Raw genomic sequence first — 17,487 nt, forward strand, 5'->3', positions numbered from 1 at the left:
TGTTCTTACTACTAGGAAATAAGAAATATAGGTAATGGGGTATAGAAAGTTATCTGGCCCTACAGGACAAAAGAGAAGATGGGGACAAGGGAAGGGAGGGATGTTAGAAGAGAGGGCAGATTGGTGATAGGGGCAATTAGAATGCTCCATGTTTTGGAGTGGGGGGAGGGGAGAAATGGGGAGAAAATTTGGAACCCAAAATTTTGTGGAAATGAATGTTAAAAGTTAAATAAATAAATGTAAAAAATAAAAATAAAATAAAAAAACAAACAAACAAACAAAAAACAGAAGATTTTCCCCCTACCATCAATCCTAAATCAGTTTCTTTGAAACTCGTCCCCATTGTTCTGTTTCTGCCTTCCAGAGCCAACCAGGACAAATTGAATATATCCTCTATATGAAAGGCCTTCAAATGTCATCGGTCAACTGAGTATTCTCATCTCCAGACTAAACATTTCCGCTTCCCTCAATTGGTATTTACAGAACAGGAGCTCAGGACCCTTTACTGTCCCACTTACCTTCCTCCAATACTGGGAACTAAACATGATGTTTCAGATGTGCTCCATCACAGGACTCAGAACTCAGTCAGTCCTCTCTTAAAGCAGCCCAAGATGACATCAGATTTCAGAGTGGTCATCTCCTACTGTGGCACTCCTATTCAGCGTATGGGTCTACTGACATCTTCAAATGTGTTTCAGAAAACACATAGAAAACACAGTTGTGTCCAACTATGCCTCCCTCATCTTATACTAGTAGTCTAGTTGTGGGGGTCTCGTGAGTCGTGTTTGTTTCATATTGACCTCGTGTAGTAAAGAGAGTGGTCAGGAACAACTGAGTTCAAATGCTGCCTCAAATACTTGCTAGTTATGTGACCATGGTTAAGTGGCTTAACTTGTAGGATGCTCAATTTCCTCACCAGACAAAATAGTAAGTGTAAGGTACTTTTTGCCAATTTTGCTATAAAATGTCAATGGTGATTATTATCTCCAGCCCTAAGTGCAGGGCTATGCAAAGAGCAGTCCTTAAAAGTTTCTTTAAGTGGAATTGAATCATTTTACAGAAGAGGAAAAGAAAGAAAATGGAGGGACAGAGGATCAAAGAAGGAACAGGATTTTTGCTTGGGGAGGGCAGAAGGATGTTAACTCTCACTAGAGAGTGCAGAGCTATTCAGCTCTTACTGCATTTCTGTTTTCTCTGCAAGAAGAATATATGACCTTTGTACTGGAAAATGACTAACAGGGAGTTGATGCCCCGGGTAAGTAAGGAGGTAATAAAAGAACACTGAGCTGCCCTTGATGAACCTAGCCCAGATGAACTCCAACCTCGGGTTCTGAAATGAGCAGATGTGATTGCTGGGTCAGTGACATCTGAAAGATCATGGAAAACGGGAGAAAGGAACCACAAGATCAGAGAAGGGCAAATGTACCAATATGCAAAAAAAAAAAAGGGAAAGAACAAAATTTTCAAGTTTGACTTCAATTTCTGAGAAAACTCTAGAATTGATCCTTAAAGATATGATTGGCAAAGGTCTAGAAAGAGAAGCAGTGATTAGAAAGAGCCAGCATGGTAGATGCAAGTAAAGGTCAGGTGAGATTAACCTCATTTCCTTTTTTATGATGTAATTTTTAAGATAGTAGATGAAAAGAAAACTTTTATATCCCTGATATAGCTTACCTAGATTTTGAGCAAAGTTTTTGATAAGATAGCTCGTACTATTCTTGTGGGGAAAATGGAGAGATATGGACTAGATGATAATTAGAGGGACTTAGAGTTGACCAGATGGCCAAACTCAGAGTAGTTGTTAGCATTCCAGTGTCACCATGACAAAGGGTCTCCAGTGGAGTGCCCCAGGGATTGGTGCTTTTTAATATTTTTTATCAGTGACTTGGATAGAGACATAGATGTTATGCTTATTAAATCTCCAGATGACCCAGAACTGGGAGGAGAGAGCTAATACACTGGATGATAGTCAGAATCCAAAAGGATATTGACGACTAGAGCACTGAGTTGAATCTAATAAAAAGATGTTCAGCAGGGATAAATGTAAATAAAGTTTTACAAAAATCAGCTTCACAATACATGATAGGAGAGGTATGGTTAGACAGTGGTTCTGAAAAAGATCTAGGGGTCTCAGTGGACTGCAAGTTCAACATAAGCAAACAAACAATTTAGTCTTGGGCTCCATTGGGAGGCATAGTTTTCAGGCTCTCATCAGACCTCAGCAAGTTTTGTGTTCATTTCTGTGCATATAATTTAAGAAGGAGGTGGATGAGCTAGAGAGGTTCACAGGAGGGCCACAAAGATGGTCAAGGGCCTTGAGTTCATGTCATAGGAGGCTCAGTTGAAGGAACTGGGAATCTTTAGCCTGGAGAAGAGAAGATTGAGGAGGGATGTAATAGGATGTGAAAGGAAGTGGAGGCAGATGGACTACTTGTTGAGTATGTTACAGTGGGGATCTCTTTCACAGAGGGGTTATGGTTACTGAGATCCTTTCCATCTCAAAGTCTTTGATTCTGAAGAAACTGAGGCCCCTAAAGGGGAAGCAACTTCCTCAGTCACAAAGTTAGAGTTCATGCTTGTGGACCAGAGAATCCCAGCCTCTAAATTGCTTTGTTTTTTATGAAAAAATAGCAGCAATCCTCTGCCACCTAGTTATATCTAGTAAGAGGTTAACAGAATTCTCCAAACTGAGAGCTTTTAAATGGGGCCCACAAACATGTCAACAGCTGGCTGTCTTTTCTCTCAAAAGCTAACTGGGTAGGAAGGCTGACTCTTCAGGGACTTTCCCCTGCCCTGTGCCCTAGAGCTGTCAGACATATAAGGCTGCATGTAATCTGGCTTTTCCAGTCTTATTTCATACTATTTCCCTTCCTACCCTCTCCAATTCCAGTCAAACTGGCCTGCTGGCTATCCCTCATGCATGGTGTTCCATCTCCACCCTATGTGTCTTTGTACACATGTCTGAATGCCCCCACCCCAAATCTCTCATCTTTTTCACCTCTGCCTACCTTCCTTAATGCACTGCTCACATGAGACCTACTCTGCAAGGCCTTTCCTGGTTCCCAGAGCTGTTAGGCTCTTTTACCCTCTTGAAAATACTTTGCCTGAATAGAATGTAAGCTCCATGAGGTTTAGCACACAGTAGGAGCTTAATAAATGTTTGCTGATCGAAATATACTTCCTATTTATTGATATGTGCATGTTGTTTATCCCAGCAAAATGTTAAGCTTTTGAGGGCAGAAAGTCTTTCAATTTTGTCTTAGTATCCTTAGCCTAGCACCTGGCACATAGTAGGTATTCAGTTATTCTTAATCAATGCCTGTTGATTGGTTGATTATATGTGTACATGTTGTCTGGCCCAGTAGGATGGAAGCCTCTCAGACAAGGACTCTTCCATTGTTGTTTTTTTTATGCCAAAAGATAACATAGCACTTACATATAGTAGATGTTTGAGAAATATTCTTAGGGTCATAATAGCTAGCATTTATATAGCACTTGGAGATTTGCAAAATACCCTTTGCATATGATCTTCATAACAACCTTGAGAAGTGGTACTATTATCCTCATTTTACAGATGGGGAAACTGAGGCAGAATTTAAATCACTTGCCCAGGATCCCATAGCTAGTAAGTATCTGAGGCAGGAACCAAGCACAGGACTTCCTGACTCCAACAAGTTGAGTATTCTCTCCACTGTGCCACCTAGTTGCCTGGATTTAGCATTGGAAGGGACCTCAGAAGCTCTGTTGTTTTAATCTATAAGGAAGTAAAGTGACTTTGCCTAGGTTTTCATATTTGTTTAATTGAATTGAAATTAATTCAACTGAATAAAGGCTTTTTCATTGTAGCTTATGAAAACTCATAGTTCTAACTATGTTATATAGTTAGAATATAGTTATATATAGGAGAGTGGGAATATCTCTCCACTTCTCTCCCCTCTTTCTTCTCTCCTTTCTCCTCTCCCCTCTCTCAGACCATCTCCCTTTGCTTCTTTCCTTTCTCCCTCTCTTCTCTCCCCTCTCCCCTTTTCCCCTTCTCTCTCCAATTGTCCCTCTCCTCTCTCACTCTTCTCTTTCCCTTTTTCCTCCTCTCTCCCTTGTCTTCTCTCTTTCCCCTATCTCCCTATACTTTCTCCCTTCTCCCTGTGCCAATCCTGAGCAACCATAACAAAACCAACCAGGCTGGTATAGTTTTCCATAGAGCTGTGTCTGCCACCCATTGACACAAGAAGTTGAAACAGGCTAGCAGCTGCTCCAGGCAATTCTTTGTTAAATAAAATACAACAGAGGTGTGTGTGTCTGTCTAGAGAATACTTCCTCAGGCCCATTGACAGCACTGACAAATCCAAGACAATTGCAAGGCACTAGCCAGGTCTAGATGACCTCTGAGGTCCCCTACAGCTTTAGGTCTCTGGTCCCATGACCTTCCTGGGCCTCAGTTTCCTCATCTGTAAAATGAGGGAATTGGTATAAATGGCCTCTGAGGCCCCTTCCAAGTCTAGAGCGGTGGTCCTATGATATTTCTCTGGCCACCCAGCATGAAAAGGGCTTTCAGAGAAAAGGTGACATTCTATATCTTAAAGCTGAACCACTGATTGACTCTCTTGGACCAACTGCTCAAGAAAAAAAAAGATTCATAGTAGAACAAAATCAGTCACCTGCCTGCCAAGACAATGATTGAAAAGGAAAACAAGAGAAGGAGCTGGCTAAGCATGGAGTGGGTTGGCTTCACATGGCTAGATGTAGGATGGGCCTGACTTGAGGACAGCTCCCTTTTCAGGACTCTCTGTCCAGCCTGAATTCTGGTGGCTTTCCTGGGGATCTGTCCATTACCTTCTGTAGCTTTTCTCCTTTCCTTTCCTGGAGGCCTTCCCACAATTTCCCATTCTAGCTGGAATTCCTATCTCATTTGTCACTGCCATCCCAGGCAAGCTGCCAAAACCTTCCTTTGGATGTTTTCCGGCAGCTTCCTTCTCTTTCAGAAAGAAAGATGACAGAGCTTTGAATTTCAGAAAGTTTTAAACCAATCTCAAGTTATTTTGGTTTTTTAAAATTTATCCATTCAGCTTCTGATTTCTTTGGATCACTGTTGTCTCAGAGTCAGAAAAAGCCTCATAGAACACAGGAGCATCAATTTTAGAGCCCGAAGTGACTTTGGACAGCATTAAATCCAGGACCCCTTTGCCAGTCTGATCATTGTCTGCCTTATTGATAGACCCCCTCTCAGAATCATGTTGTTAAATGTATCAAACACATAGAATTACAAAGAAAATGTTGAAATACAGTTCTCAAAATATTAAAACAAAATAAATTCATGGACTCTAGCATAAGATAGATTTTGCAGCCTGGAGTCAGGAAGACCTGAGTTCAAATGTGACCTAAGATATGTACTAGCTGTATGTCCCTGGGCCAGTCATTTAACCTCTGCTTGCCTTAGTTTCTTCAAATGGAAAATGGAGTAATAATAGCACCTACTTCCCAGAGTTGTAGTGAGAATCAAATCAGATGAAAATTTGTAATTATAAAAGAAAGGATGAAAGAAAAAAGAGAAAGAAGGAGGAAAGGAACAAATGATGCTTAGTGCAGTGTCTGGCATATAGTAGGTATTATATAAATGCTCATTTCCTCTTCCCTTACCCTGTCTCCCCCCACCCCCATCCTCCTGGAAGATAAGTGCTATTATTATCTCTATTTTATAGATAAGAAAACTGAGGCAGAGAAAGGCTAAGTGACTTGTCCAGGGTCACACAGTTAGTGTCTGAGGTCCCATCTGAAGCCATCTTCCAAACTCATAGTACAACACTCATATTAGCTACACGCGCTGTTCCCTCTCAGTGGCAGGCAACTCTTATCTGACTATCTGTGTTAAATACAGCCTGGTAAAGTCACAGTCCATCCAGAAAGAGAATAGGCTTGATCTAAGACAGGAGGCTCCTCTCTCCTCCAACAAGCCTGTTTAAGGAATTATTGTTCACTCTCCATGACACCCAGAGCTGAGCGCCCGTGATAATACCATCACCTGGGCGCCCTGGGATTCATCTAGTGCCTTTATGTAAATAGGAGCAGCTTGTTTATGTAAAGGACTTAATTTAAGTACAGCACCTAGGGCAGGGCCTGACTGGGGAGGGGCTAGAAGTAGGCAGACAAAGGCAACCTCGGGGGAGTAGACCCAAAGAAGTCCCGAGGTAGTCAAGGGAGACCCAGGAGGAAAGCAAGGCTAAGACGCGCTAAATGACTATTCTGGGGTTACATAGTTAACCATTAACAGAAGAGATCTGAATAAAGGTATTGCTAACCCCAAGCCCAAAGCTCTATTCAATATGCCGCACTGCCTTTCAAGGCAGATAAACACCCAAACAGGTCAAATCACCAGCCATATATCCTCGCCTCCCAGCTTCCCTTGTTGGGTCTCTGAGCTAAAATCTGTAGGATGTTCCTCCCATCTCCCATCTCACACAGCCATCTTCCAAGAATTTCACCTCAGTTCCCATAAACCTCCAGAGCCAGAAACGCTGAATCAAAATGACAAGACATATTGTTTGTATCGCCCAAGTGAGCCCTGTGTTCTGGTAGAACAGAAACTGCCTTGGCCTCTCCAAAGCTGGCAATGTTCTCCATTAGCATTAGAAAACAGCTTCGCTTTGAACCCCAACCAACTCATCCAATTAACTCAGCAACACACAGCCCTGGGCATCACCTGATGGACTGTACACCCAGCCCTGGACAGTCAGAAAGGGTGTTTGGACTGTCCCACTGGTCAGGGAAGGAGAGATATGGATAAGTGACTGAGTGACGAAAGGTCTGGGCCTTCTCAGGTCCCATCGTCTTTGGTCTGGGAGGCTAGGGTCAGCCTGGGACTTACCCAAGAGTCAGGCATCAGGGAGCTCCTATGACAGGCATCTACCCTTCATGCTTCCAAATGGACACAGCCCATAGCTCCACCTCTAGGGGAAACTCTCTCTCAAGCACACCTGTGGACTCTCCTCCCCACCCCTTGACCAAATTTCCCCTAAATACTCCGATTCCTAGTCACAGCCCTGACTACAGACTATTTCAGACTTAAAACGACAGATGAAGAACTGGTAGGAATCTCAGATGGACCCTCAGAGACCATCTAATCCAACCCTCAAGTTTTACCCATGAACAGACTGTGCCTCAGGGGTTAGGGAATTTGCTTAAGGTTGGTCATCTAAGTAGTAAATGGCAGCTCGGTGGATAAAGCCCAAGTTCTGGCCCAGGTGCCAATCCTATTTCAGATACATCCTAGCTGTATGATCCTGGGCAAGTCCCTTAATTTCCGCCTGCCTCAGTTTCCTCATCTCTAAAATGTGGATAATAATAGCCTCTATCTCCCAGGGTTGTTGTGAGAATCAAATTAAAATTTTTTTTTAAATAAAGCGTTCTGCAGATTTTAAGAGCTCTAAGTACTTGCTCAATGTGCCTGAGACACTTAGCCTCTTCTACTCCATTTACTGACCTCCCTAATTTCCTTAAAGTCCCAACTAAAATCCTTTCTTTTACTGGAAGCCTTCCCCCAAACCCTTCTGAATTCTAGGGCCTTTCCTAATGAGCAATTATTATTATTTATATTATTCCCTAATTATTAATTATTTCTATTTTTCCTGTCTATAGCTTGCTTTGTATATGCTTGTTCGCGCTGGGCCTTCCTATTTAGGTTCTACAGTCCCTAGCACTTAGCACAATGCCTGGTACATAGGAATAAATGTTTATGAATTCACTGATAGAAAAGTAAAAGTACCTGCCTTCTTATCTTCCTTCCCCAAATCTTTGATTCAAAGCTGAGTGCTTAACCTGCCTCCCATTTCCATCCCTGAGCTATCCCCTCTAAGAGGAGAAAAGAATAGATTTTTTTCAGAGCAGCCACCAAGGAAATGGCAGGTGTTTTGTATCAGTCATAAAAGAATGCTCCCTTCTCAGCGGGGAAGTCACTGAATTTGTTTGCCTCAGCTTCCTCATCTATAAAATGGGCATCATAATAGTACTTCCCAGGGTTGTTGTGAAGATCGAATGATGTGATATTTGTCAAGTGTCAAGATGGTGCCTAGCACATAGCAGGCGTTTGTTTTCTTCCTTCATTTCTCTGCATTTATTCCTGGCCAAGTAAATGCCCCAGGGCAGAGGATCTGATGATGACCTCTCCCCTTCTGCCCCTACTGCAGCCCAGTGAGAGTTCACAAAGTACTGATCCACATATGTATGGGTCTTTGGTCATTTTTCAGTTGTGTCTGAGTCTTCATGACCCCATTTTGGGTTTTCTTGACAAAGATGATGGAGTGGTTTGCCATTTCTTTCTCCAGCTTATTTTTACAGATGAGGAAACTGAGGTAAACAGGGGTAAGTGAGTTACCCAGGGACACCTAGCTAGTAAGGGTCTGAGACTGGATTTGAACTCAAGGAGATGGGTCTTCCTGATTCCAGGGCCAGCATTCCATGCACTATGGCGCCATCTAGCTGGCCAAGGTTACAAACTGAGCAAGTGGCTGTTCTGGGATTCAAACCCAGGTCTCTGATTCCAAATCTAGCCTTTTCCCACTGAACTCCTGCCTGGCATTTTGGGCTCAAGAAGTCAGTTCTTTAGGGAACATAATGATAAAATGCCCAGCCTAAAAGAGCTAGCAAGAGAGAACTGGTTGGAATGGGGAAAGAATATTGAGCTGGAGAAACCAGGCAATGGTAGAAATGGTGGTCCCAGGGGTAGAGAGGAGATCAGACAGGTGGGAAAAGCACAGCCAGACAGGTGAGTGACAGAGGGTAATCTAGAAAGGTACCCCCGCCCAGGTGGGGAAGAAATAGGGAGCAGTGTGGAAGAGCAAGCAGGCAGGGCTGGGGGAGAGGAGCTAAGCAGGGGAAAGCACCAAGCCAGAAGCCAGTCCCATGAAAGGCCAGCAGCCAGGGGTACTCACTTAAGCACTGCAGCCCATTTCGATTGAGCAGGGGTTTGCCACACAGGGAGCAGTTGATGCAGCTGGAGAAAGTCCCTGGCACTAACTGGTGACCATTTATGCTTTTCCACTTTTCCTTTGGCTCTATCTCTTTCTGTTCTTTGTTCTTACCCTGAGAAAGAAGGAAGGAAGGTCTTAGAAGCATAGTTTTAGAGCTGAACTGCCTTCCTTTTATAGAAGAGGCAACTAGGAAAACGGATAGTGCAGCAGATAGAATCCTGGGTCTGGAGTCAGGAAGACCTGGGTTCAGATTTATGGAAGGAGCCCTTTGTCATCCCAAGTCATGTATATATCACATAATTTCATATCGTATCATAATTTTAGAGTCAGAAGGCACTTAAGAGGCCATTATAACCCTTTCAATTTACAGATGAGGAAATTGAAGACCAGAGAGGGTGTGGCTTGCCCAAGGACACAAAATCAGGTAGAGCCAGGATTTGAATCCAGGTCCCTGGACTCCAGATCCAGAGCTCTTTGTATCTGATGATATTGAGAACAGCCTTGCAGAATACAGGGCCCTGAGGGAAGAAAATAGCCATAGGACAGAGACTCTAGTAGACCTTTGGGGATCTTAGTCCCCCGTGGGGACTAAGCTGGGGGGCTAGCTAAGGGACATGGGTGTGTGAGAACCTGAGCAGCTCCTCTCTCATCCCCTCATACTGGCCAGCTCCCATCAGAACCTGGACAGCCCATGCCCAGTTCTGGCTAGCATACTTCCAGTTGACACCCAGCTCCACCTGGGTGATGGAGCCAGGCTTCCTTTCCTTACCTTATCCTTCTGCCAGGAGCCAGTCACTCGACTTTTCAGGGAGCTCAGCCTTCGCTTCACCCTGGTTCCCTTTTCAGTCTTTTCACTCTTTCCATCATCTTCCTTCCTGAAGCGGGATCCCCAACAAAGCCCAGGTCAGGGGATCAGAAAAGCCCAGGAGGCTCAGGTCAGGGAGACCTGGCAAGGTCATTTCCTCTACTTCCAGCTCCTGGCACTAGGGTCCACAGGCTCTCCCCAAAACCCATTAAAACAACACATTTCTATTCCTTAAAACTGGTGGGTGTCTCACCTCCCACTTCCCATGTCCTTGGTTAGAACTTCTTGTGATACTAGGCTCATTCCCAAGAACATTCTCCCCCAGACCCCCCATGCTGCAAAGCCAGCTGTGAACTACAGCCATTAGCACTGGCCTCATCTTGGGAGTCCTTCCCAAGCCAGATCTCCCCCCGCCCCCCTCACATACTCACTCATTGGACAGGAACTCAAACCAAGTTATGTTCTGCTGAGAATCCCCGGGGCCATCCCCTAAGTGAGCCCTTTCCTTCACCCTGTACAGGTCAAATAGAATGGCCCAGCTCAGCACCTTTTAAGGAAGGCCTTAGATTCTACCAGACCTGGGCAAAATCACCCTGGTCAGCATCTCTGTGTCTGCTACATATATATATCTGCTCAAACAGACTATAGCTCATCTGTCCTCCCTTCTAGCAGGTAGGATGCCCTTATCTTTCCAGGTGTGTAAAGCAATTTGTCCAGGCCTGGGCTGCCTGACACCTCCTCTACCTAGGCCTACCTGCCTAGGCCCTTCCTTACCCTCCTGACTCTACTTCTGAATCTCAGAACTTGACCACCATGCCCCAGCTGCCTTTCACCCTGGAGCTTTCTTCAGGGCCTGGAACCTTCTCTGCCCCTGAAACCCTCTCACCCTGGACCATCCCTCTGCCATGCCAGTCTCCTTCTCTCATTGGCAAATTCCTCTCAGGAGCTACCATTTTGAGAAGGAACCCAGGCTGGCCAATCTTCATTTCCCTCCTGGCTCTACTTCTAACTTTCTGGACTCCCATACGATGCCGCTATGGAGGCACCTTCCTACTCTTGTCAACTTCCTTTTGTGGGTTCTCTCCCATTGGACTGTGAGCTCTTTTAGGGCATGGACTGTCTTTCTTTTTGCTTCTATTTCTATCTCCAGCACTTAGTTCAATGCCTGGTATACAGCAAACATTTAACAATTGCCTATTGCCTTCCCTTGCTAAGACTCTAATACAGCATCTGGACTGACAACAACTGTTCTCCCCATCAGGAAAAGTAAAGCTAGCATTGTATTTGTAGTCAGAAGACCTGGGTTCAAATATCAGCTTTGCTTCACACTAACTATATGATTTTAAGGAAAGTCATTCAGTCTTTCTAGGCCTCGATTTCCTCTGATGTAAAATTGACCAGGTTGGACCAGGTGACCTTTAAGGTGCTCTGTGATTTTGTATGCTAGGATCCTATGACTCTGGGACACCTTCCTAAAAAGACCCCACTCGTTCTTGAAGGCTCATCACCTCCTGTCTCCTCCTTCCTAACATTAGGGAGCCTAGATGAGCTCTAAATTCTCTAGTCTTGCATTCCAAGAAAGTCACATGAGACTTTTGGGTAATCCCTGCCTCTTCCTGCCTTCTCTGGACCCCATGCATTTGTTCAGGCTGCGTTCCATGCATGCAGTGAACTCCATCCTCATCTCTGCCTGCCCAACCTCCTCTTCCTTCAAAGCCCAGCTCGGGTACCACATGCTCCATGAAGCCTTCCCTGATTCCTGCCTGCTAAAGAAGATCTTTTTCTCTCCTCAGATGTTCCCAGAGTCCTTTGTCTGGATCTCTCCTTGGTCCCCAATATACTTTCCTTTGTGGCCAGGCTTACTCCTGTAAGAGACTTAAGCTTATAGAAGGCATCTCTGTATCCCACGTACCTAGCACCAAGCCTGGGCATAGAGGTGGCACTTAATAAATATATACTGAAATAGAAATGGAAATGGAAAGAACCATACAAAACATTTTACAATGAATGCTATAAAACTGTAATGAACCGACTAACATGGGAAAATGTTTTGTGTGATTACACATGTGTAGCCTATATCAAATTGCTGGACTTCTCAATGGATTGGGGAGGGAGAAAGGCAGAGAATTTGGAACTCAAGACGTTAAACAATTGTTTTTATGTGCAATTGGGAAAAAATAAAATATTAAATTTTTAGAAACCCATAATGAACAAGCATGATTCAAAAGTAGAGATATGAGAAGACACTGCCACCTACCCTTTAGCAGTGGGGGAAGGCCACAAAGGTTGTACATAGTACAACTTTTTGGACTTCCTTGATCCATTGATCAGTTGATTTTTTTCCTCTTTCTTTTTCTCTTTAAAAACACTATTTGCTACATGAGATGACTCTATGGAGAAGGAGAAGATACTGGGGAAATTATGGAGATGGAAAAAACAAAAGGAATCAATAAAATATTAATTTTTCAAAAAAGAAAAAAAATGTTGAATAGAACTGATTTCCAGTTTTGATGTTCCAGAGTCGTAGAAAGAATATTGGATTCAGAGTCAAAGGATCTGGGTTCAAATTCCAGCCCTAGTGCTTGATTACCACATGTGTGATCCTCATCATTGCCCTTCACCTCTATGGACCTCGGTTTTCTCAACTGTAAAATGAGGGGGTTGGGCCAGATGATGTCTAAGGTCCTTTCCAGCTCTAAATCTGCATGTCCTACAAGGCCTTTCCATATGACCAGTTGACTTCAGACTGCAGGGAGTAATTTCCCCCTTCTCTGAAATCTAGCAACACTGAGTCTTTCCCATACAGCTTTACCTTTGATCGGACATTATAAACGTCCTCTAATTATTTTATATAGGATTATAATGATTTAGAACTAGAAGGGACTGTTGAGGTTATTCCCATTTTGCAGATGGGAAAACTGAGGCCCAGAAAAAGGAAGTGCCTTACCTAGCATTATACAAAATGAGATAGGTTCAGAGCTGGGTTTAGAATCCAATGACGCTCATTTACAAATACTGACTGGGTGCAGGTGCTTAGAGGGGACCTAGGGATGTAGAAAAGCCAATCTCTGACCTCATGACCCTCATAGTCTAGTCTAATGAGATGAGACACATCTACAGAAGCCTGAACATCATGGGGCCCTATGTGAGTAGGTTCCAAACAACTGGTATCGGTAGGTATTAGGGAGATAACTGCTAAGGATGGAATAATCCTGGGAGGGCTTCATGGAGGAGGTGAGGCTGGATTACTGAGCTATACTGTGAAGGACAGGCAGATCTGAAGAGGTAAAGAGGAGCAAGAAGGAGATCCCAAGTGGGGCAGCTAGCATGAGCAAAAGCACAGAGCATGTGCTATGGTGAGCGGTGAGAAAATCAGCCTGGTCAGTGCCCCCAAAGCTCTAGGCTGGGCATCAGATGGGTTCAGGGAAGATGTGCTGAGCTGGTGTTGACCCCTCTGAGCTCTAACTAGATGATCTTATGTTGTGACTCAGAGACAGAAATCACAGGATGTTAAAGCTGGAAGGGGCCTTAGAATCATCCAGCCCAATCCTCTCATGTTACAGATGGAGAATCTGAGGCCCAAAGAGGGGGAGGGATCTGCCCAAGGCTACACACACACACACACACACACACACACACACACACACACACACACACACACACACACACACACACACACACACACACACACACACACACACACACACACACACACACACACACACACACACACACACACACACACACACACACACACACACACACACACACACACACACACACACACACACACACACACACACACACACACACACACACCCCTAGTAGTTGAGCTGAGAAGCTGACCCCAAGTCTCTTGGCTCCCAAGTCTCAACATCCTTTCCACTGAATTCTGCTAACTACAGTTCAGAAAGCAAAAAAAAAAAAAAAAAATTCCTGAACATGAACTAGGGTCATGTCACCTCCAGATTCTGGGTCATCTTCTCCATGGAGGAGCCTAGCAGGGTACTAGGTCGAGGGGCCTTAAGAATACTGACATACTCACCCATGATACTGCTTGAGCTCCTGAAGGACTTGCTGGACAATCAAGCTAGAGGGAGAAACAGAGAGAATGACACACAGTGCTTATCCCAAGTGATGCCCCATATAACTAATCTAGAAGTATGTTTTGTGTGACTTCACATGTATAACTGATATCAGATTGCTCGTCTCTTTTTTTTGAGGGAATTGGGCTTAAAAACTTGCCCAAGGTCACATAGCTAGGGAAGTGTCTGAGACCAGATTCCAACTCATGAAGATGAGCCTTTCTGATTCCATGTCCAATGTTCTATCCACTTCATCACCTAGCTGTCCTAAATATAAGGCATTTGTAAATAAATATAAGGTGTAGCACCAGGAGCTGGGAGAGAGGATGGAGATATCAAGAAAGTCCTTGAGTTGAGTTTTGATGGAAACTAGGGAGGCCATTCTAGACCTGGGGGACAGCTTATGCAAAGGCATGGGGATGGGAGCCCAAGAACCATGCATGAGGAATGTGTGTCTGGGTCCCTGGATGGCTCTATGTCTTTTGTGTCTGTGCTCATGGTATCTGCCCATTGTGTCCTCAGGGCCTAAAGCCTCAGATGCTAGGTTGGAAATTTCATTAGGACTGCTCTAGTGTGTGACTGAGCCTCCTAGATGTCTGTTTATTTAAAATTTTTGCATTGATATTCATTAGAAAAATTGGTCTATAGTTTTCTTTCTCTGTTTTAGCTCTTCCTGGTTTAGGGATCAACATATTTGACTGTTTTTAAAAATAAAGCTTCTCCTGTGGAATGACAAGGAGGTGAAGGATTCATGGTACAAGGTATATTGGAAGGGGTTAGAGGGATTATCAAGTGCACTGTCCTTACTTGATGAGATAAACAAACCAATGCTCCTTGTTGATTGATTGACTGATCAGAGAGGGGAAGGGTCTTACCCAGGACCAAAGACCATAGTAGAAAATGGAATATTGGCTATGAAGAGCCACTGCCCAGTAAGTGGTTTATCCCCTACCCCCTTCTTTCTCCCCACTCAAATTCATCTTGTGACTTGGGCAGACAGAACATACAGCTCAACCCTCAGGTGCCTTCTTCTGCCCTTTCTTGTCTCTGGACTACTATAAAATCAGGGGAACTCACACATGATCAGGTGACACATGGTCTTTTTCTGCTCTTTCCAAAATGGGGGGTTCAATACCTAGAATAGAACACAAAATACAAAGAAATAAGATTTAAGCTCCCAAGATCTAGACTTCACCAGAACCATCCACTCCCCACCCAGTGTGATACCAATACTGAATCTTGCTAGTCCCTGAGAAGGTGAGGTATATGACTGTTTGTGGCCTGACTACCCCTCTGCCCCTCTGTCATGGGAGGGGGGAAGGTCAGTGAAGGTCCATGCGGCCCCAGCCAAAAGAAAAGATGAAACGAGAGACAATAGAAAAGAGAGAGAAATCAGATGGAGAAACAGAGGCACGTGGGAAAGAAGCAGAGAAACCAGAGGAAAGAAAGGTGCACAGGAGAGGCAGACACAGCCTGAGATAGTCGGAATGACAAGGAGAAAAAGGGAGGGACCCAAAATAAGCTTCGGAGGGAGAAAAAGAGAGCTATAGTGAGTGAAGTGGGGGGAGGGGAGTCTCTGATCAGTCTGATAAGAGCCTTTGTTTAGGACTTTTCCCTGTCACCTTCCTATTTTGTCATGGATCCTTTGGACAATCTGAAGTCTATACTCCCCTTTGCATATCATGTTCTTAAATGTATACAATAAAATACATAGGATTACAGGGGAAACCAATCCAATGGAAATAAAGGTGTCATTTTTTTTTCCCATTTGAGTTCATGGATCTCCCTGAAATAAAGCCATCCTCGGACTTGGGTTCAAATCTCACCTCTGACACCTCACCTCTCACCTCCAGGCTATGTAACCCTGGGCAAGTCACTTAATTTATGTGTCCCAAGCAGCTTTCTAAGATTATGTATTGTATTATGTACACAAGGAGAGAGAGATCCCTAAGCCCAGTGAAATCACAGTTCTCTATCCTCTAGGGAGGATTTGGACAAGTCCCTTAGCTTCATAGAGGCTCATGGAAGACAGGTCTGTGATCAAAGATGAGCACTTCTGGCTTGGTTCATTATGGGAGGAGCTATACCTTTGTCACTGGTCTGTAAAAAGGGAATTTCCCTATCAAAAACTTGTACTTTTTCTTTATTCCTCCTTTTGGAGGATTTATCAGTGCTGCAGAGCTGATGTGGGTCCTAGGAGGAGATGTTTCTCTCCAGGATCCATGAATGTCATCATGGGATCTGCTCTAGGAAGAGAGTTCTAGACTCTACATTCCTGGCTGGAGTTTTAGAAGGAGACCAAAACTATGGAGAGGAGTATTCTGGGAATTCCTTAGCTACAGCTTCTTGAATGGAAGCAGGAGATTTTTTAGGCAATTATGATCCTAGAATCTACCTTTCTAGGAGAGAAGAATATTTTCACTGGATAGAGCCAGACTCGGGGTAGCCTCCATGGCCACCCAAGTTGTAAAGTTTTAGAATCCAGTCCTCTAGAAAGAGAAAGGACTACTTTGTGGTCAACACCACCAACTCCAAGTCCTCTCTTAAATAATTCCAAGTTCTAGAGTTTGGGATTCAACTTTTTGGTGAAAGAAATGGGGTTCCTGAGCTGTGCCTATGTGTCCTTCTCTTGGGGAGAGGAGGATTGGGTACTTGACCCTTCCAAGAGAGTAGAGCATCAGGGGGGCCATAACATAGGAAAGCAAAAAATGTGGCTGCAAGGTGGTGAAGTGGCTAGAACATTAGTCCTGTAGCCAGGAAGACCCAAGTTCAAATCTGGCCTCAACTGCTTAAAAGCTGAGTGACCATAGACAAGATATTCAACCTCTGCTGGCCTCAGTTTCCTCATCTGTAAAATGGGTATAATAATAGTACCTATCTCCTAGCGTTGTTGTAAGGATAAAAACAAAATAGTTGTAAAGAGCTTTGTGAATCTCAAAGTACCATACAAATGCTAATTATTATTACAATAATTTTGCCCTCTGTTATTATGAATTGTCTGAACAGTAAAAGTCCAACGAGAAAGGGACTTGCTTCTCTAGCAATTCCAAAGGTTTGGTTTTTTTTTCCCCTGATGGGAGAGTTTAAGTTCCTGTAAGTCTAGATGACTCTATAGGCCTCTGGGGTGAAAGGGGACTCCTTGAAATAAAAATGAAAATAGCCAGCATCTATATGGCACTTTAAGATTTGAAAAGCTTTTTATAAATATCATCTCATTTGATCCTCACAGAAATCTAGGGAGACAGATACTGTTATTATCCCCATTTTATAGATGAGAATACTAAGACTGAAATAAACTAAGTGACTTGTTTAGGGTCACATCATTAACAAATATCTGAGGTGGGATTCCTACTTATGCCTTCTGGACTCTATCCCCTGGCCCTCCTAGCTGCTGAACGTCAGAGAATTTCCTCTCCAGCAACCTCTAGGAATATGAACCACCCTACTTGAATCCGGAGTATTTGGGACCTCAGGAAAATGCAGGTCTCATCAGAGAGCGAGGAGGACTGTTTATGGGCTGCTATGATTCCTCTATTGAATTTCTCCATTTTTTTAGTGGAAATTGAATTTAGACTGTCTTATGCCTGATATAAGCATTGCTACTTTGAGTATTTATAGGAGGCCTAAGACCAAAATC

General features: G+C 43.8%; 1 protein-coding gene across 5 annotated transcripts in view; it reads right to left on the minus strand.

Annotated features, from left to right (window-relative positions):
- The window catches only part of ARHGEF18 (Rho/Rac guanine nucleotide exchange factor 18), a 110,080-nt gene that overhangs the window by 67,104 nt on the left and 25,489 nt on the right, over positions 1–17,487 (minus strand). For 3 of the 5 annotated variants that reach the window (XM_072600831.1, XM_072600830.1, XM_072600834.1), the window contains 5 exons: positions 14,928–14,985; positions 13,811–13,855; positions 10,197–10,277; positions 9,730–9,835; positions 8,922–9,072 (listed from right to left, as the gene is read on the minus strand). In XM_072600831.1, the coding sequence (XP_072456932.1) occupies positions 8,922–9,072; positions 9,730–9,835; positions 10,197–10,277; positions 13,811–13,855; positions 14,928–14,985 (441 nt within the window). The remainder of the gene's footprint in view (positions 1–8,921; positions 9,073–9,729; positions 9,836–10,196; positions 10,278–13,810; positions 13,856–14,927; positions 14,986–17,487) is intronic. The other 2 variants (XM_072600833.1, XM_072600832.1) reach the window with 2 other exon arrangements.

This window comes from Notamacropus eugenii, chromosome 4 (genome assembly GCF_028372415.1).
Source record: "Notamacropus eugenii isolate mMacEug1 chromosome 4, mMacEug1.pri_v2, whole genome shotgun sequence".
NCBI classification, from domain to species: domain Eukaryota; kingdom Metazoa; phylum Chordata; class Mammalia; order Diprotodontia; family Macropodidae; genus Notamacropus; species Notamacropus eugenii.